This window comes from Diospyros lotus, chromosome 5, assembly GCF_014633365.1.
Source record: "Diospyros lotus cultivar Yz01 chromosome 5, ASM1463336v1, whole genome shotgun sequence".
In the NCBI taxonomy this organism is placed as follows: Eukaryota; Viridiplantae; Streptophyta; class Magnoliopsida; order Ericales; family Ebenaceae; genus Diospyros; species Diospyros lotus.
This window is the reverse complement of record NC_068342.1, coordinates 20,362,042-20,382,920: the sequence shown is the minus strand read 5'-3', so window position 1 is coordinate 20,382,920 and position 20,879 is coordinate 20,362,042. Positions and strand designations below refer to the sequence as shown.

The following is a 20,879-nucleotide window of genomic DNA, read 5'->3' as shown; positions in this document are numbered from 1 at the left end:
TTTTTAATAATTATATATAATTTATTAATATCTAATAATAAAATTTTATATTATTTAATAATATATCTATTTTTATCTTTTTATTAACTTTTAATAAGTTACCAACTCGTGTAAACTAAATACATAATTATTTATTAATAATTTAAAAACATATTTATCCTATATATTACGTCACTTAAAACTTGAGCAGCTTAAAAGCTGCAATTCAAAACAGTCACTCAAAACAACTGAAACCCCTTCCCCCCTCCCTCCGTTCTGTCCCTCTCTCCACGAGACCAGACAAGGCACACGCAATGCAAGAGAAAAATTCGATTACCACCACCTCTACAATCGCATCAACTAAATCAGAATGCTCAACCCGTTCGGAATCATCCGTCTATTTTGCAGATCGTTTACCTCTACAAATCATTAAATCGGAGACAATCCCTCCGGCGCCAACCCGTTCGGAATCCGCCGTCGATTGGTTGCCAGAATTCGCCGGCCACTCATGGATCGCCTACGGAGCCTCCTCACTCCTCGTGATTTCCCACTTTCCGTCTCCTCTCTCCGAAGAAGAGACCTTGATCGGTCCCATTTTCCGGCAAGTCTTCGAGCTCTCTGCCGACAGTTCCGCCTCCGTGTCGGCGGTTTCGTGGTCCCCGGCTACACCTTCGGCCGGTGACCTCGCTGCTGCGTTGGACAACTGTATCGGCTTATTTTCGCATAATTCGCGTGTTCCTGATGGTAAGTCCAAATCGAAGTTTTGTTTCATCAAATTGTTAGAGTAAATCTATCCAATGGATGCCGGAAGAGCTTTTCTGGTAAATCTATGTATGTATCCTTGCATAGCGATATTTAGACATTTCTCCATATTTCTGGTTTGTTATGATTTCAGCTTGGTGGTTTCATGGATAAGGTTTACTGGCTATATTCCGCGGCTGCTTAATTTTTATATAATCATTCTTGATGATGCATCCATCATGTATTGTTACTCAGATTAGGGGTAGACTTCTTCCACATAGTCAAGGTATATAAACTAAAGATTACATTGAAACAGATGAAAATAGGAGAGCACTAGTACCCAATGCCATCTCTATTGAGGATTGATGCTTGGTGGTGTTTTGGGAGAATGAAATCTGACCTAAATGTTTAATGAAATATAAAGGGCTGTTTAGTTGTGGAAAGTTGCCCCCAGTTTTCTAGGAAATTACTCCACAGAAAACAGAAAATTAGAAAACTTGTTCAAATGCAAAAATTTTATTTAGTCCAAATGAAGAATGGAGATTTGGAAAATGCAGTTTTCCAAAATTGAACTAATCTTGGAAAACTACTAAAATAAATTTTTTAAGTTTTCCTTGTTAATTTGGAGATTCGGGAAATGTGGTTTTCTAAATTTTTTTCACAAATCATCTCCATCTTATTCTCTAACACAAGTTACATAAAAAAATAAAAAAAAAACATCTCTCTTTTTTTAAACATATGTTCTAATTTTCTAAATTGTAATTCTGTATTTCTGACATTGGAATGCCTTCTCCAAGTTTTCTATAGAAAATGAAAACTAGACTATAGAAAATTGGAGATGGAAAGTGGAGGATGAGTGGTTGAAAGGCATGGTAATACTAATTTATGTCCATATGCATGTTGTGTAACACCCCACTCTCCTGGGTGTGTTATTTAATTGAAATTCAGGGGAAGTTTTTTTTTGAAAAGAAATAATTAATTCAACTTCCATTGTTAAATTAATTTTGTAGAATTAGGTACAAAAATATGAAGGAAGAAGAAGACACTCGTAAATTCTCTTATTAAGTATTGATGCTAGGATACATTCCCTATTAATAGGGAAGAAGATTACAAATTAAGAAAGTTACAGAAAAGGGAAAACTTGTTGTACACTATCCAAGAAAATAGGAAAGATGTAAATACAAGGATAGAAAATTTCTAAATCTGAAATACTTTCTAAACTTGGAAGATAATATCTATCTTGATTTAGGAAAGTTAGCCCCAGACGTTATCTTCCAATCTCCTTCGGGAATCAATCAAATCAATCAACACTCCCCCTTAAGCTGGTGAATGAATATCAAATCAAATCTCTTGATAGGTAGTCCCTTGTAGTTGACCTTCTATCCACCAGTGAGCCCCCATAGTTAGCAGCTGTATACCATGCAACTTCTAATTCTTTTGCCGATTTGAATAGCAAACCTTTCCCTAGAGTTGCCTTTAGATAACACAATATTCTTCTCACTGTTTGCATATGTTCCTCGGTTGGATTATGCATAAATTGAGTTATGGGAAGTGGGATGTGAGACATTAAAAAGGGTTGAGATGGCCTAGCACCCTAGAAGGGACCCTATTGATAAGATATGTGGCAGTTAACACTGCCTCACCCCAAAACAATTTAGGCACAAAATGTTGGTGTAAGAGAGCCCTAGTGACATTTAGGAGATGCCTCATCTTTCTTTTAGTAACTCCATTTTGCTGAGGGGTGTCAACACAAGAAGATTCATGAATAATCCCCTTTTGTTTGAAAAATTGATTTAAATGATAGTTAAAGTAGTCCCTTGCATTATTAGTTCTATACCTTTTAATTGACCCTCCAAATTGGGTGAAAATCATGTTATGAAATGATGGTAGGATGTTACTAAGGGCTGCTTTATCTTTCAATAAATAAACTCAAGTCATCCTAGTACAATCATTAACAAAGAGACAAACCACTTAGCCCCAGAAAAGTTAGGGACTTTAGAAGGCCCTCACACATTAGAATGCACCAAAGAGAATGGAAACAAGGATAGTTTATTACTGATAGCTTAGGGACCTCGATGATGTTTAGACAATTCACACACCTCACAATGTAATTCATTAACAGTCAAACCAGAAATAGACTTGGAAACATGATCTTCAGTAAAGGGAAAGGAGGATGTCCTAGTCTAAGATGCTGAAGCTATACATTAAAGGTTGATCGAGAAGAACAAGCTAGAGTGGGCTGATCTCTTGTAGGTAATTCAGACCAATCTTCCTCCTCATGGCTAGATCATGAAACACATAGTCATGAGGAGAAAAGGTTACACAACAATTAAGGTCTTGGGTAAGTTTGTGCACTGAGAGAAGATTTGTAGATAGGTTAGGCACATAAAGCACATGCTGTATTTGAAAATCAGGTTTTAAACACTTTTCCTTGCCCAATTATAGGAACAGATTGACCATTAGCAATTATAATTTTTCTGGAGCTATTTAGGGGCTCATAGGTCTCAAAAGTTATTAGGTTAGGTGTCATACGATTAGCTCTAGAATCCAATATCCATAGTTCATTCCTAGTAGTTTTGGAGGCAATTGAGATTTCAGAATTAAAGCACATACATGCTTGAGCTAGAGAACATGATTCCCCTTGGAAAGTTTTTAGGAAGATTTTCAACTTACTTATCTCCTTTGCATTAAACTCCCCTAGGTTTGGGATGACAATAGACTCACTTTTCTTAGCAGATTCTTCTGCTTCTTTAGTTGATAGATAAACTCTTGTGGAGTTCTTAGGTGGCAGGTTCTTGAATCCTCCCATTTTGCTCAATACAACCTCCTTACCATGTAGTTTGAAGCATGTCTCTCTCGTGTGTCTTGGCTCCTTGCAATAGGAAAATCGTACTCCTTTGTTTTGTTTAGGAATAGCCTAATCCTTTCCTTGAAATGTCTTTGACCATGCACCCTGCATCTTATTGGAAATCATAGCAGAACCTTCCAAATGATGGTCATTAAACGTGGCTGTCCTCCTATATTCCTCACTTCGAACTATGAAATAGACTTCATTCAAAGATATCATTTTTTCATGGCTAAGGACCTGTGCCCTGACTTGATCAAATTTAGGATTGAAACCAGTCAAAAATTCTACTATTCTATCTCTTTCTAATATAGAGGTTAGAATAATAGCATCTTCACTACATACCATCTTGATATCTTGATAATGATCTAACTCAAGTCAAAAACCATTCATCCTATCATAGTAATAAGTTACATACAAGGATCCTTGTTTTGTGCTACTGATTTTAGTCTTAATTTCATATACAACAAATGCATCTTATACCTTTGAGTAAGTCCTCTTGATTGTTTCTCAAATGTCCTTAGCTATATATAGGAACATGTAGTTTTTGCTCACCTTAGGTTGCATCGAACTCCATAGCCATGACATCAACATTGAGTCTTCTATATCCCAGGTAGCAAACATAGGATCCATGTCTTTAGAGGCTGGTCCAATGAGGTGAGAAATCTTCCCTCTACCCTTCACAAAAGTTCTCATTAGTTGAGACCATTAAAGGTAGTTACCTCCATCCAACTGATATGAATGGTGCATACCGGGTAGCTCATTAGAAGAAGAACCTTTGGTTGATGGCTCTATTGGTATTGCTTCTCTCATTGATATGGAAGAAGCAGTTTATGAGATCTCGGACATTGTATAGGATGATCACCAAAAAAAATAAAAAGAAGGTGAAGTGAGAAACAATCGGATTATCGTGGCAATGAAGGCCAAAAGAGAATGAGTCTTCTTTAGGCAACAATTGGCTCTGATACCATATAGAATAGGTACAAAAATATGAAGGAAGAAGAAGACACTCGTAAATTCTCTTATTAAGTATTGATGCTAGGATACATTCCTGTCATTATCCTATGAGTAATAAAAGGGTATTATTGTAATAGGGTAGAATAGTTTGTTAGGGATATTTTAGCAATTAGTTAGGTGCACATGGCTGCATGTGCAAGGCTGTTAGGGGACAAATATGCCTATATAAGGCTGATGTAAATGGAGGGGATGAGATGCTGAAAATTGATATTGAATCTCTATTTTCTCTCTACATTTCTCTCTACATTTCTCTCTCTTTCTCTCTCTCGTTCTTCACTGTTACATTCTTTCTCTCCCTAATTCTATTCAATCTCCCTCTTCATTTCTTCTTAGTTTCTTCCCCAATTCCTCTTCTAACCTATCACGAACTCTAGGTTCGTGACAAATGGTATCAGAGCAGTCGTCCTTGGCTGTGAGTTTGGAAATTCAATAGTGTCCGATCCGATTTGGAGGTAATCTAGCTAGAGTCGAAGCAGAGCAACAGTTCTTGGCTGTGGTTTCGATTCGTTTCGAAGGCTGCTGAAATCAATTTCAGCGCAGCGAAATAGGCGAGTTCAAGTATTCTAGCGCGCTTGGAGGGTATCTCGACGGAGGATTAATTCTCGGCCTTCGTGATTGTAGTAGATTTGAGTTGGAATATTGAAGACGAGTTCGCCATGACTCTCAATCACGAATTCAGGAAGTGTGAGTTGCGCTAGAGTCGATTAACGTTTTAGAGTGGCGCCGATTGAGTAACAGAATTGATTAAGGAAGGCGAGCAACCCAGCTGTTCGTGAATAGGCAGAAGTTTCGAGGTGATAGTGAGTTCGCTGGTGTTGATGCGAACAACCAGGAGGTCGCGATTTGGACTTGGGAGTGTGGCGACTGTCCAAGATGAGCGTGAGTCCGTCGAAGGTGAAGTAGATGGCCTAGGCGTGTGCGACTGAAGCGGAAGACAGGTTGCAGGAGCTCCGCTGGAGTTGACGAGAGGGGTGAGGAAGGCTGTCGCAACCAGTTCGAACGGATTAGGTGATTAGCCCTTGTCAAACGAGGAAGGATTGAGGAATTTAGAGACAGATTCAAGTGATTAGGATCCTAGCAATCACGATCGAATCGGCTTGGAACGGAAAACAAATTTGATAGTGAGTGCGGATTCTGCTGGGCGATTCTGAATTGGTCAGTGATTGGGTGAGGAGGAGTCGGCCGGAGAAGATTGTTGAATCCGCAACAATCGCGAGCAGAATCGATTCTGGCCAGCAACAACAGAGACGCTGTTGTTGGTCGGTGATTGGGTGGTAGCGGCATGGCTGGGAAGATCACTGAATCATTTCAATTCCAGCAAGCAGTGAAGGCGTGAAGTAGACCCAGATCCAAGTGATTTGGAAGCTATAGCTATCGCGAGAAGATAGCGAGCAAGTCCAGTGGGTGTTATCCCTCGTGTTAGTCGATTCTGATTGGGCGGTGAATTCCGACACTAGCTTGGAAGAGAAGTAGGCCAGGCGAGTCCTCCTACCAATTTTTGGTGGCGAGTGCAAGGATCCTCAGGCTATGATTGCTCCATTCCATCGCTACTAATTTCCAACGCTTCATGACTAATTTCTGATCGTTCATAGGCAACGTTCCAACGTTTCTTGGTTTGAATTTTGAAGGCAAGATCAGATTCAGCTACCATTCCGGTCGGCATTACCGACGCGATTCCAGCAAGTATAGAGATTGCTTGCAGCTGGCGAGTCAAGAGGCTGTTTATCCATTGTGTTAGTCAGCTCTAAGTGGCAACTCAGTTGCAGATCAGAGTGGCGCAACGGATTCGGCGGATTCCGTGTGAGAAGTGGATTCTTCCAACTCATCCAGCTCATTGGTTGTTGGTGCTTGAGGCTGTGAGCAAAGGGAAACAAAGGCAGCTAAGGGGAGCAGTGCATACATGGAGCAAATGATCCCTAAATTGCAGCAAAAGAATGCTTCATTTTCAGCTGGAATGGAGCTTCAATGGCAGCCAAAGAATGCTACATTTTTAGTTGACTAGAAGCATCAAATTTGGGAAAAGAAGTTTGAGAATGAGACTAGCCAAAGGAACAAAGGAACCAGCAGTGGGTTTGATGAATTCGATCGAATGTTTCGTGAGAAGTTGCAAGAGTTTGCAATGATACTATCTAAGGAGTATTATTACAATTTTCCAGCGGAATACTTCGATGATTATCACGGAAGTTTTAACAAGGAGGAATTTTTCAAAATGGACCAACCGAAGGAGAAGTCAAGATGGCAGGAAGGGAATTCAGTTGCAGTGATTGAGAAGTTAGAAGAAAAAATAATACCCCAAGATGCATCTACAGAAAGGCTGCAAGGAAATAATAGGGAAGCAATTGATGAAGTGATAGAGGAAGCCAAAGCCAGCTCATTACCTCGGGTGGTTAGTGCATGGGCGGAAGGATTTGGTAGTGTTCCAGATCAGAAGTTTGTGGGGAATGGAATAGCATTGGGTCAGGAAAATCTGATTGAAGGACCAGCAATTTATACAGATATTGGAGCTGGAATTCTCCCTCCAATTCTGGACCTACCGGAAGCTAAGAGTGGGAATACTTGCAACATTTATCCTAGGCCGGGTTAAGATTGTGATGGACCACATGCAATTAAAGAAGGCCCTAAGTATATTGCTCCTTTGTCTTTGGATCCAAAGAAGGTTGAATCATCCTTGGCTGGGGTTAAAATAGGTATCAGACAACCCCCAATGCTGGTTTTGGCAGGAAGGCTAAGGGAGATAGTTGAAGAAGTCGAAGATTTTGCCGAAGGAAACAAAACTTCCGTTGTTGTGTTGTTTTTTACTTCCACTAGCAAATCCAAGTTGTTGTCTACTGCATGGAGGGATGATTTGTTGGCTAAAATTGAAGTTGCAGCAGCTCCTAATGTTAATGCTCACAAACAGCCTTGGTATGAGTATTTAAGGAAAGAATACAAACCTCCATTGCTGCATTTTGAGGCTGCTGTTGATATTTCTGCAGCAAAACATGGCTGTGGGTTGAATGGGGATAGAGTAACAGCAACAATGGCTGAAGATCTGCCCTTCTTACTTGTTTTGGACGGTAATGAAGTTTTCCCTATTGAAATTCTGGGCCAATTCATACTTGGAATTGATCTTGAAAACCTAAGAATGAAGAAGAAGAGACCTAGAAGTAGAAAGAAAGAAAGGAGGATTATCCGCATAGAGAAGGTTGGAATTGGATGAAGAGCAATGGCTACTTGCAGCAAGTTCTTGGGGACAAGAACTCTCTTAAGGAGGGGGGAATTGTCATGACTCTATGAGTAATAAAAGGGTATTATTGTAATAAGGTAGAATAGTTTGTTAGGGATATTTTAGCAATTAGTTAAGGTGCACATGGCTGCATGTGCAAGGTTGTTAAGGGACAAATATGCCTATATAAGGCTGATGTAAGTGGAGGGGATGAGATGCTGAAAATTGATATTAAATCTCTATTTTCTCTCTACATTTCTCTCTCTCTCTCGTTCTTCACTATTACATTATTTCTCTCCCTAATTCTATTCAATCTCCCTCTTCATTTCTTCTCAGTTTCTTCCCCAATTCCTCTTCTAACATATCACGAACCCTAGGTTCGTGACAATTCCCTATTAATAGGGAAGAAGATTATAGAAAAGGGAAAATTTGCTGTACACTATACAAGAAAATAGGAAAGATGTAAATGCAAGGATAGGAAATTTCTAAATCTGAAATACTTTCTAAACTTGGAAGATAATATCTATCTTGACTTAGGAAAGTTAGCCCAAGATGTGTTATCTTCCAATCTCCTTCGGGAATCAATTAAATCAATCAACAAATTCCTTTCCCCTTGGCTCATCTAGTAAATTTCTTAACCCATTTTCTTTTGGTTAAGTTCATCCCATGATCACTAGAGAGGCTCGCCCTTAATCCATCAAGAATACAACCATTTATTGTAAAATCTTGATTAAGGGTGATAACCAGAGTTTCAATGCATCTAAATGTGTTTAGATTGAACAATAGTTACCAAGTTCCCTTTACCCCCCTGCGAACTACGTTCTAGTTCCTGCACACTAGAAAGTGGTGCTTTGATGTCTTGAACACCATAGAATGTAGATTGGAGATCCAAATTGAAGAGAATGGTAGAGAGAGATGTCACATTAATGGGGCTCGTAGTGTTGTCTTCGAGTTGTGGTGCTATCCCAACTGAACAAAAAATATCGAGAGGGAGAAGCAGAGGGAGGGAGGGAGAGAGATGTTGTGTAGAGAAGAGAGAAAGGAGTGTAGGGGAAGAGAAAAAGGGTGTGGGGTAAAAGAAAAAGGAAAAAAAGGAAGTGGGTGAAAGGATGTGCAACAATTGCATGCGCTAACACTTAGCGGTAGATGCAAGAAGACAAGCCGTTTTTAAAACCTTTTCAAAAACCATAAATAAGTAGCAAAATGGATCGTTTCTTGCATGGCACAATGATAGTAACTTGCATATAAAAATATAACCATACAATATGGAAATGCAATAAATAGTAACTTGTACCTCAAGCTCAAAAAGCATGTCAGTTGCTTCTGTTGCACGTCTGACCCGAACTCTTCGGTCTCCCTGTTGAGCTCCTGCGATCCCATCGTGTTGACTTGCTTCCCAAACCAGCTCCTCGTTTGCTTTGGTACTTGTCCTCAGTTGACCAAGCTATCCCCACAGGCACAAGGGACCAAGTTAGTCCACTCGTAGGCTACCCTGGAACCCTCCGCTGGACCCGTGCTAGAATCATCTCAAACGAAGGTGAAAGAGAGTTGGGACCGTTCCTCCAAAGGGGCTGTCCATCTCATGGACTCTGAAGCAGGATATAACAAAGGGGCGATGGCTGTAAATCCACTATCGACAACTATTGACGGATAGTCACTGGAAGCTCGTTGGAAACCCCAACCGCTGTACTAACGACAACTCTTGCTGTCACAGCTGCTAGAATTGCTGGAGAACGAATCACGACCGCCACGATCTGCCTGCTATAGTACACTACCATCAACTCTTGCCACACCGGAGACACTGTTCACTGGCTGCTCGTGTTGGTCTCTTGCAACGGCCATGACAAACTCCTTTGTTGGATCCGCACGCTGCTGTCCATTCATTGGACTATTAATTTTTCCAGCCACAAGCTTCTGTCCGTCCTTTAAGCGGCCGACGACTGTAACTCCTTGCAATCTGTCTTCTTCTCCAATATGCTATATGTTTGTTACTAATATATATACATCTCATATACATATATATTTTCACCGTGAATAGAAAATTGGATGAATAGAGAGGAAGACCAAAAGCCGCCGCTTCCTACCTGATGTTGCATTGCTTCTCCCTTTTGCAAATATATATCTCATATATATTATATTGTATTAGTTGAGAGATGGAGAACATAGTAGCTGAACAGATGGACGGAACATTGAGGAAGAAGATGGAAGGAAAAATCGGGAGAGAAATTGGGGCTTCACACATGCACGTGCGCAGTGCTTTGGCTGCCTTGCTTTCCAAAAATAATAATATATAATTAATATAAACAATATTATATATATATATATATACACATATATACAATTGCAAATTGGTAGCCTCACATGGGAGAACAATTCTCCAAGCCTATGCCCCTTTCAATTTCATTTCTCCAGGCACAATCATGCACCTCAGCTAGCCATACAGAGATTCATCATCTCCTTTCATTTCAATTGCCAATTTAAATTGGCTTTTGACTTTTCAACACCACGTAATATGCATGCCCACAAGATTTTTTTGGTGGCCTTAGGTGGCTCAATATAGTTTGCTTGCTAAGATGATCTAATTGTTGATGATTATGGCAAGGGATAAAGTCTAGTTTCAACATGGGATTAAGGATCTTTCTGTTGAGAGAAGTACAAAGTAGTTCTGGAATACCAATATAACTAGAAGTACACAAATGAATTTAAGGGATTGTTGAATGCTGCATGCACCTTACTCACTAGCTTCTTGATTCATATATCACTTTATCTTGCTTGTTCAAATGATGTTTATGTGTTCTATTTGTATGTGGTCATTTCTTTTCTATTGTCAAACTTGATTCTTATACAATATTGTTTGTCATTTAGGAAAAATGCAATGATGACTCATGCTTTGGATTTTGATGGGCCACTGTGTTTTTAATGATAGTTCTTAAATTGTCTTCCTCATTGAGAAATTCTTTTAAATCTTCAAAGGATGAGATTATTTATAGAAGCATGTATATGTTTATCAGATATTATCTATTGAAAAATTTATACAATTTCACCATGAATCATTGGGTGTCATTCGGATTAGTACATACACATATATCACTTATGTACATATGCTAGATATATGTTGAACTTCTTAAGTTTTACTTCCTTACTCATATTCAGGTTCTTTTTCTTGGAGCCAGACTGCAGTGCTTGTACAATCTACAAAGATTGAAACCATCAGATGGACAGGCTCTGGCGATGGGATAATTTCAGGTGGTCTTGAGGTGGTCTTGTGGAGAAGGAAAAGCACTTCCTGGGAAATAGCCTGGAAGTTTAAAACAGAACTGCCACAGACTCTGCTTTCAACTACCTTCTCAATTGAAGGACCATCAGCAACCGCACCTTTGAGAGAACTGCATATTGAAGAATCATCATCCCTTTCCAGTGAGGCAAGCAAATGTGTGTTGCTGTCTTACAGTGATGGAAAATCCAGTTACATGAAAACTGAGCTCCACCATCCTATGCCTGTTTCTATGATTCAGTGGAGGCCTTTAATAGGAAAACTAATTTTAGATGCTAGACAATCACTGAGGCATGTGTTGCTGACATGCTGTCTTGATGGAACTGTAAGGTTATGGTGTGAGATCAATGATGGAAGGTATAGAAGAATAGGCAAGGAGATTCATGACCAAAAGACTACAAAAAGATCTTTTCATGTTGCGGCTGTAATTGAGATTAACCAAACTTTGGATGGAACTTTAGGCTCTGATATATTTGTTAGATGGGCATCAGAATGTGATGGTGTGCTTACTTCTGGTAAGGAATCCTGCCAAAGTTTCTCTTTGGGAGGCCATTATTTGCATGAAAGGACAGGAAGGTGTGAATGGGTAATTGCATTTGGTCCTCATATGTCGGTGACCTTCTGGGCTATTCACTGTCTTGATGACATTGCCCCAGTGAGGTTTCCCCGGGTGACTTTATGGAAGAGACAAGAAATGAAGGATGCCAAAATGAGAACAAGTGGTTTGCTGCTTAACAAAGTTGTTATTTTGAGAAGCAGTCTGTGTGGTCCACCAAGCTTATGCTCTTTTCTTCAATTATTACCTTGTAATTCCTTAGGCTGGTCAGTGTTTAATACTAAGATACCAAATAATATAGAGGAGAAACCTTTACATAAATCAGGGAAGGAGAAATTTTTGACATGTTATGCGAGTGGAGTTTTAAATATAGATGGTCATCGTGGAAAAGTTCTAGAAGTTGCTGTGCACCCCTGTTGGTACAATACTGAATTTGCTGTTTCTCTGGATACTGATGGGTTGCTTTTGTTATGGTCACTTTCTACCATTACTAATTGTGTCATGGAACTACCAACTTTGAATCCATCATGGAGGCTTTCTGGAAAACTTGTATGGCAGGACTCTCATACTAAATATGTGAGCTTGACATGGGCACCTTCAGTTCTTGATGACGACTTGCTTCTTCTTTTAGGACATGATCAGGGCATTGATTGTGTTATGACTAAGATTTTCAGAAATGAAGAAGAGATGATATTATATCAGAACTTATGCACTATCCCTTTTACTAGTCATTCTCATAGAAATGGGCCTAAAAAAGTCTATTCGGTTCCTTTGCGTTCGACCTGTAAAAAAACCTTTAGCTTTAACAGTTTTCTTTTGATAGCAGTGTGGCAGAACAGTTTCCGAGCTGTCTCATGGAAAATTACCGTCCATTCTTATGATACTGATAGAAGCTCCTGCGGGTGTGATTTTAACACTGGAAAGTCTGTTGGAAACAGTTCGTGGGGATTTGAAAGTACTTTTGCTGGCAAAAGATATTATATTGCTGTTGATCTTTGCTCTTCATTATTGCCAGATCCGCACAAGGAGGATGAGGTCACAAGTTTTGCTGTAGTTAGTCCTAGTGTCTCAGTTTTTCCTGAAGAACAAATTTGGACTTCTGCTGATGAATTGTGCTGTAATTATCCTGCATATCATATGGCAACAGGCTGCATCAATGGTACTTTGAAGCTATGGAAAAGTATTTTGTCTAAACAATTGAACTCAAATTTACAATGGGAACTTGTGGGTACTCTTGCTGCACATCAAGGCCCCATCTCATCAATATCACTAACTGATTGTGGTCGAAAGATTGCTACCATCTGCTCAGGCCCTTCAAATACTTCTGACACTGTTCATATATGGGAATGTGTAAATCTTGTGGGTGTGGGAATCTTTCTACTAGAAGATAAATTGTTTCTTGACAGTGAAGTTGTTGCTTTGAAATGGTTAGCCATGGGGGGTGGCCAGCAATTGCTTGGGATTTGCTTACAGAATGAGTTGCGGGTATATGTTGAAAGACACAGTGGTGCTAGGACCCTGATGAAACCAGAAAAGTTTTTGGGTGGAAACATTTGGTGTTGCATGGCATTTTCTTATACTTACCCTCCCATTCGTGACTTCCTCTGGGGCCCTCGAGCCACAGCTGTGGTTGTTTATGATGGGTATTTCTCTCTCTTCAGTAAGTGGTTATTCTTGGCAGGTAATATAGAGGACAAGTGCAATTCAGAACTTAACCAGCACGATATTCTTAACTGCAAGAGTGCATCAGGTAGAAGTACAATTAATGCAATTTTTATTGCTCATGATACTTGTAATTGCAAGGAATCAACAGAAAAGGAAGAGTGGGGATCTACACTCCCAATGAAGATGAATATACAAAATGATGTTCTCTCAAGCATTTTTGCAGCGAGTGCTCAGCTGAAATGTGATTCAGATATAAAAGATGCTTTCCATAGCTTGCAAGATGTAGCAGAGAAGTTACAACAATTTCTACCTCTCTATCATCATGAGGCACTTCTAATGAATATTTCTTCAGGTTTGTAATTTAAAAGTGTAGATGTTTCTTTTTGAAAGTATTCCTCTTGCATTCAGGCTTTCTAAGCCTAATCGACAAAGTTTAGAGAAACCATTTGATGTTCAATGATAAACAAAAATCTACATGTGTGTTGCCAAGGCTCTGCCTATGGGGAAAGTGTTGGACATATTATGTGGTTCCAAGAATTCTTTTGGGTGAGAGCCCATTGTTTTTTCAAGTGGTATAAGAGCTGAACATGGCCATTGCGGCATGTGTTTAGGCAATTAGAGAATGTTTAACTATTGCCGTTGGGTGAGAATTATATTGAGATGAGATTTTTGGTCTGGTGAGGACATCAGACCCAACTAGACTACAGCTAATCTTTATTTTAATTAATAAATTACTGCTTATGTTATTTTTTCCCCTAAATTTCAGGTCACTGGAAACGTGCTTATGTAGCTCTAAGGCATCTTCTTGAACAACTCTCCTCTAGTATTCCTCCTCTGAAGGGATATTTCCCAGCAGATTCTAGTCATGCCATTTCATTAATCCACTTGTCAAATTATCTTGAAGGAGTCCTGTCAACAAATTCAAGTGATAAGGCATTTCAATGGAGTGAGGATGCCTCTTTTGTCACGACACATATGCAGCATCCTGAACATGTGAACCCATTTGCACATGGTTTAGGGTCTGAATATTCCAGTAACACATTCAGTTCATCTTCAGTAGAATCTGAACTTTGTAGCTGTACTGCTGCAGTTGAGAAATTGTATGATATTGCAGCTATAAGCAACACAGAAAAGATGCAAATTCTTGCTGTTGTTGATCTTCTCCAAGAAGTTAGTAACCCACAATCTTCTTCAGCTTACAAAAGTCTTGATGAACCTGGTCAAAGGTACTCCAGACTGCTTTATTGATTATATTTAATGTTCGCTGAAACTTTGTGCAAAATATTTTTCACCTAAAGATTTTGGTTCTGGGATATGATTTTTCTGGGTTTATTTTCATTTTAAGGTCGGCCTTAAAGTTTACAATGTATTTTTTTAAACAAATATATGGATTTTTTTTTCTGTTATCCTTTACTTCTATGCTCATATACAAACTTTGAAATGAATTCTATTGGTTTCTATTGCACAAAATATGTACCTTAAAATGATATTCTTCAGACTGTAACTTAACAAGTTTAGATTCACCTTGGAAATAAATAAAACTTTCTCATTCATAATTACATTTATAGGAATTATTCAATGTAAACATTACCTTAAAAATTTAAATCAATGTTCATACCCTGCTAAAAGGCCTTTTACCAATTCACTTGAATTGTGAATCCATATTACCCCAACCATACATTCTGATATCCACAATTTAAGTACCTTAGATATCCATTAACTTTTTCTTTCATTTAAGTAAATTCTGATATCTGTAAACTTTGTTTTATTTTATTTTATATTGTTATGATTATTATTATTATTTTTTTGGGGGTGGGGGGTGGGGATGTACTAGGGCCTGATGAGCTTGGTAAAGGTTGATGGGTTTTAGTATATTTACTAGTATAATAGCACAATCATAATACCAAGGTTTGTTTCTCTTTATTGTTAAGAGAGTGATAAAATAAGATCTACAAGGAAAAAAATTATGATATTTTGTTAAGCTGCCAAATATCCATACAGCATGTTTATGCCCTTGCAGATACTAATGTCATGCAGAAAGGAGGGCAGAAGGTGAAAAAAGGGAAATGAGAAGAAGAACAGTAAAAGGAGATGGGAAGGAGAAGGATAAGAAAGAAGCCAGGAAATCTGATATGGATTGGAGGGAAGAAGAGAACCAATAGTAAAAGGAGATGAGAAGGATGTTGCAGTTGTAGAACAAATGATATATGGAGAAGAATGGAGAAGCAGCAGAGAAGAAAAGGGCGCGCGCGGGGGGTGGGGGGGGGGGGGGAACTGAAAGCTCTTCTAGAAATTCAACTTTTATTCATCAGAAAGTCATATTGGCTAAAACTCCTAACACAACTAGAACTCTTTCAAAATAATCCTATCTAATACACTGGCCCAATACTACTTAAAGTCTCCCATGAAATATGTTAAAATTTAAAATATAAAAAAAAATATGAGCAATATAAAAGTAAAAATCTCAATCTCACAAGTCTAAATCATGTGCCTTGCTAATCTTGATTTGATCGAAATGTTTCTGAATTTCTATTTGAAATGTATGTAGCAGGTCTAGGAAAAACTGTGTTATGCTGCCTTTATTTCTCTGAAATTATTTTATGGCAAGTTAAGTTCTTTGCTTGTCTTACCTTTGCAGTTGTACATTATTTGGGTTTATTGCTATACCAGTGATGTGGTCCCTTAGAATAAGATCTCTTAATAGGGCTTCAATCCAAAATCCTTACTGTCAGCGCTAGGAAGATGAGATTTCTTCCTGCCATTCCCACCTATTTTGACAAATTGAATGGGCTCGTTTAAGGATGGAAGAGAACCAAAGATCTCCACAATACAACCCAGGTTTTGAATAACTTCTCTGATGATCCTTTTCCATTCCTGAATGAATGAAGTTTAAATACAGAAGTTATAACCATATGACAATAACTTTCTCCAGAAAACTAGGAACAAGAGAATAACTGTCTCCCCTGTACATAACTACCACAAGAAATATAAATACACAGCAAATAAAACATAGATAGTCATAATATTAACTAACTTAGTCATGCTTTATTTCTACGGAAATATTCTTTTCCAAAGAAAGAATCTGCTGCTGGTCGCTTATTCTGCTTCATGCTGTTCGTGTCTTCTGGACCTGTAACAACCAGCATTCATTCCGATTGTTTTAGTTCTTGAAGTCAGTTACATTACTTTTTCTCTGTTAATTTCATCTTATTTATTCCATACATATACGCATTAATTCATATCTATTGTAACTTTTATTTGGAGAGCTAAAATTCTTGTAGCAGATCCCACCTGGTAGAAATAAGGCTTGCGATAATAAAGATTGTTTCTCACTATTGTATTATTCTTAAGGTTTTGGGTGGCAGTAAGGTTTCGGCAGTTGTGTTTTTCTCGACAATTTGGTGCATCTGCATCTGTTGGAGAGTTGGTTTTTGACTCAAGGCTTTTTTCTTGGGCTTTCCACTCTGATTGTCAAGAAAATTTATTTGGTTCCCTTCTACCTAATGAGCCATCTTGGCAAGAGATGCGGAATATAGGTGTTGGATATTGGTATACCAATGCAGCACAATTGCGTTTAAAGGTAACATCTGGAGCTAGTTTTATTTACACTCTTTTTTTCCGTTAGGGATTTTTTTGGAAATATTTTTAATTGTGTTTCTAATGGACTATTTGAAATATTCTTTTGAAGAAACCCTGTCTATTAATGTGATTTAAGAAATTCTGCAGTGCCTTTTCCTATATCTACTGCTCTGCTGATATTAATAGGTAACCAAAGATGGGAATGCTCTCTTTAGAATTGAATCATTGAATAGATGATATGGGGAGTAACAATGCATGTTTCTCATGATTGTATTTGTGTAAAGTGAATGCTTTCCTTTTTCTTGTCTTTTCTTGTGGAAGGAAAAAGAGATCTATTGAGGCATTCGATTTCAATTTATTCAAGTTATATTAAAGTTTATGCTTGAATACTTAAAAGTCTCTTTTTCAACTCAGCCAAAAAAAGAAGTCTCTTTTTCTTTTGCTGCTGTTAGTGTTATGTTAACTAAGCAAGCATTAATTTGGTAGATGAAATGAGGATATGCTTTATAAGAGTTTGTTGGTTTCGTATATGGTTTCTCTTTGAATAAATTACCTTTATGAATTGGGCAAATTACCAAAAAAATTTGAACTTCGACCAGTGCCTCAATTATACAATGAACTTTTTGACTTTTATCAATTATATACTTGAACCTCTAAAATTGTAACAATTTCATACCATTAAATTAAAATTAACAGAGCAACTAGTTGTCGATTTGCCAACATGGACTTTAATCTGTAAATACAAAAGGGGCAAGGTGTACTTGCCAACCCATTCGAAGGGAAAATTTGCAAATGAAAAAATTAAAATCCTAATCTCTCACAAGCAAAGAAATGAAATCCATGTTGGGACTACAAACATTAAAGCTGGATTTAGGTTCGGTTAACAACAAGATCAACAAAGATTTGGGCAAATTAAAATTGCCTCTCTCTATGAAGAACTGTCACGACCTCAAGGGTATATGAGTCATAGTATATTACATGTATTAGTTAGTTGTTGTACTTTGCTGCTTTCCCTGTTTGTACCTTTTAGTTGTTATAATAACTGAAAGCTTAGAGAGTCTATAAATAGGCTAGAGTAGTTAGAGAATGTAATTGTGGAATGATAATCTGAATTTCTGTCATCTCTCTCTACATTTCTCTCCCTCGATCTCCTCTGTTCTTCCTCAATTATCTTTGTTCTCTCTCTCTTCCCGTTCTGTTTCTCTCTCCATTCTGTTCTCTTTCCCTTAGTTTTTTCCAAATTCCTTTCTAAACCCTAGCTCAACCCTAGGTGCATGACAGGACTTCATAGAAGGATCCAATTTCCAAGCAACCCAAGGCTCTTGGCAAGTTGCCAACCTCTATTCTTCTTTTGATTATGATTAGGAGAATGATTGATAAATTGAGAGAGAGACAGAGAGGGAGGGAGGACTTTGCTTTACCTTTCCTCCCTATCAATTTTTTGTACAACTAATTCTTCTCAAATTTCGGAGTCCATTTTGTGTCAGTGTTTAACCTGGAAAAGGGGCTCAAGATGACTATTAGCCCTTTCAATTGGAGCCCTTTTCTTTGCCTTCGCCCCTTTTTGAATGGCCTCCAAGTTTATATTTATTTTCCTTTCTCTTTGTTTTAAAGATTTCTTATCTTTCAGAGACTATTAGTTGGTTTTAGATCATTCGTGTTACTTTCAATTTCTTCTTCTCCATTTCTAGGTATTTTGTTTGTGACCTTTGATGATTTTTGGGAAGAATTTCTCTCTAGGCTCTCCATTTTTGACTCATGAAAATTTCTTGTGTTATGGCTACTTAGACTGCAAATATTCCCTCCAAATGGGCTGACTTGCATACCTTGTCCCTCTATGTTTATTGATTAGAGTCCATGTTGGCTGATTGTGGACGGTAAGTTGCTCCGTTAATTTTAATTTTACGGTGTTTTGAAATTGTTACAGTTTTAGAAGTTCAAGTATATGATAAAATTTAAAGTTCGTTATATAATGGATACACGGCCTGAAGTTCAAGAATTTTTTGGTAATTTGCCATTTATAAATATTGTATTATCTTAACTCTTACTTAATCTTTCAGTTAGTGTTCACTGAATATATTGATGTTTTACCAAAGTTTCTTGTATCATGAGCAATGAGATTACTCACCTTTGGTCATGGCAGTATTGTCATTGTATTTCTTTTTTAATCTTGGTTGTGGAAGTCTTCAATCTCCTATATTACAAAATTGAGAGGATTGGGTAGGTTAATGGGTTCATTGGTTACCGTTATGAGGGGTTAAAGTGTTCAGTTTCGACACGTGGCTTTGTTACCTAACTAGTCCAAACATGTGAACTATTTAAATATTGGGTTAGAGGTAAGATTTGAACTCAAGACCTTTGTTTACTTTGATATCGTGTTTTAATAGTTAACCACATCTAGTAGCTTGAGATGCATGTCTTTTTTTTTTTTTTTCTTTTTCCTTTTTAATGCCATTTCAAGGTTGTTTTTCAGTCTTTCTCATAGTGCAACCATTCATGTTAAGGGAGTTTGAGACTTTTTTGAACCTTTTTGGAAATCTTGGGTTGTAGAGTGGGTGCTTTCCGGATCTACCTATTTGGATCTGCCATTGTGGGCACCTTGTAAGTCTAGAGTTGTGTGGAATGAGGCAGTGGAAAGATTTTACAAGAAATTTAAGGTGGTGTGCTTACACTTGCTAAGAGTAGTTTGTGGAGTCTTCCCATCTATCCTCTCTCTTTTTTCTAGGTGTGCAAATTTGAGTCTTCTAGACTTGCAAAGCTGTAAAGAAATTTTTTTGATGAGGTTTGGGGGGTGACGGTTGTGTTTCCAATGTTAAACAGGTTGGTTTCACAATTTTAACTATATAATGAAACACAACCATATCAATTAGCTTCATTCTCTGTCATCTCATGAAAATTTTCCATATAAAGATGGTGTTGGGACTTTCTTATCATTCCCTCGCTAAAGGGTCATGTCAGGAAGGCATCCAGTGAGTTGATGATGGTGATGATGATGAGGGTTGGGGGTGAGTTGAAATATCACCCAGGGGGTCTGAAAAAAATCTGTTTTCCTGTTAGAGGTGGTAGGTTAAGAATAAGGAATATAATTATTTTTTTATCAAAGCTCTCTTTGGATAATGTTTTTGGAGGTTTGTGGTTTGAGGGGTGGGTTGTCTTTGGAAGAGAGTTGTGGAAGGGAAATTTGGGGTTGATCTGGAACTTGGTGAGTAATGGAAGCATGAGGTTATATGCAGTGAGGTTGTGGAAACGTATTATTGTGGGAGGAGTTTTGCTCAGATTCATTTCTTTTAAGGTGGACCAGGGTTCTAGAGTTTGGATGGATGCCTGGTGCAGCCATGAACCAGTTTGTAAGGTATTCCTTAATCTGTACGGTATTGCAATGGTAAGGAAATGATTGCGGGTGAGCGCTTTTACCTATATTTTGAATGCATTATTTGGAGATCTCATTTTTTGTGCTACTTCTAGTACTGGGATATTGACTCTTTAACAACTTTTTTGTTGCATTCTGTATGACCATTCCATTATTGGTTTAAAGCAGTGTTGCATTTGACACCCTTACAGAGTAAAAATGTTTTCATTTAGCTCATTTTATTGGCCTTTTGCAATAAAGGCAGATCTAGCGTCCCTTGAAAATCTATTGCACCTACTTAGGTGACTGCTTCGGTGGATTGCTTTTTGCCACCATTAACTAAAGAAAAACAATGGTTGACTGGTGTTTCATGAGTTTCGTGATTATTTCTTTATCCATTGTTGGATAAGGGATTTGGGGTTGGTTTTATCCCTTGGAGTATCTTGGGTGATGCCAGCAACTATTTTCAATCTATGTAGGCTTGGATTAGAGTGCTCAAATTGCTCAAAGTGCAGGGCTTTGTGTGTGGCATTTTTATATGTTTATGGGCTCTGTGGAGTGAGCATAGTAGGACAATTGAAGGGGTGGGACACTCTTTTAGCTTTTCCGAAGGGAACCATTCTTGATGCCCTTTTTCTTTGGATGAAGAACAAATTCCTGCTAGGGCTT

General features: G+C 38.1%; 1 protein-coding gene across 3 annotated transcripts in view; it reads left to right on the top strand.

Moving 5' to 3' along the window:
- Nucleotides 1–233: 233 nt before the first annotated feature.
- LOC127801585 (uncharacterized) overlaps nucleotides 234–20,879 on the top strand; it is a 52,519-nt gene continuing 31,873 nt past the window's right edge. For 2 of the 3 annotated variants that reach the window (XM_052336832.1, XM_052336831.1), the window contains exons 1-4: nucleotides 234–723; nucleotides 10,941–13,634; nucleotides 14,049–14,508; nucleotides 16,634–16,862. In XM_052336832.1, coding sequence (XP_052192792.1) covers nucleotides 294–723; nucleotides 10,941–13,634; nucleotides 14,049–14,508; nucleotides 16,634–16,862 — 3,813 coding nt within the window. In that variant the 5' untranslated portion in view covers nucleotides 234–293. The remainder of the gene's footprint in view (nucleotides 724–10,940; nucleotides 13,635–14,048; nucleotides 14,509–16,633; nucleotides 16,863–20,879) is intronic. The other variant, XM_052336833.1, reaches the window with a different exon arrangement.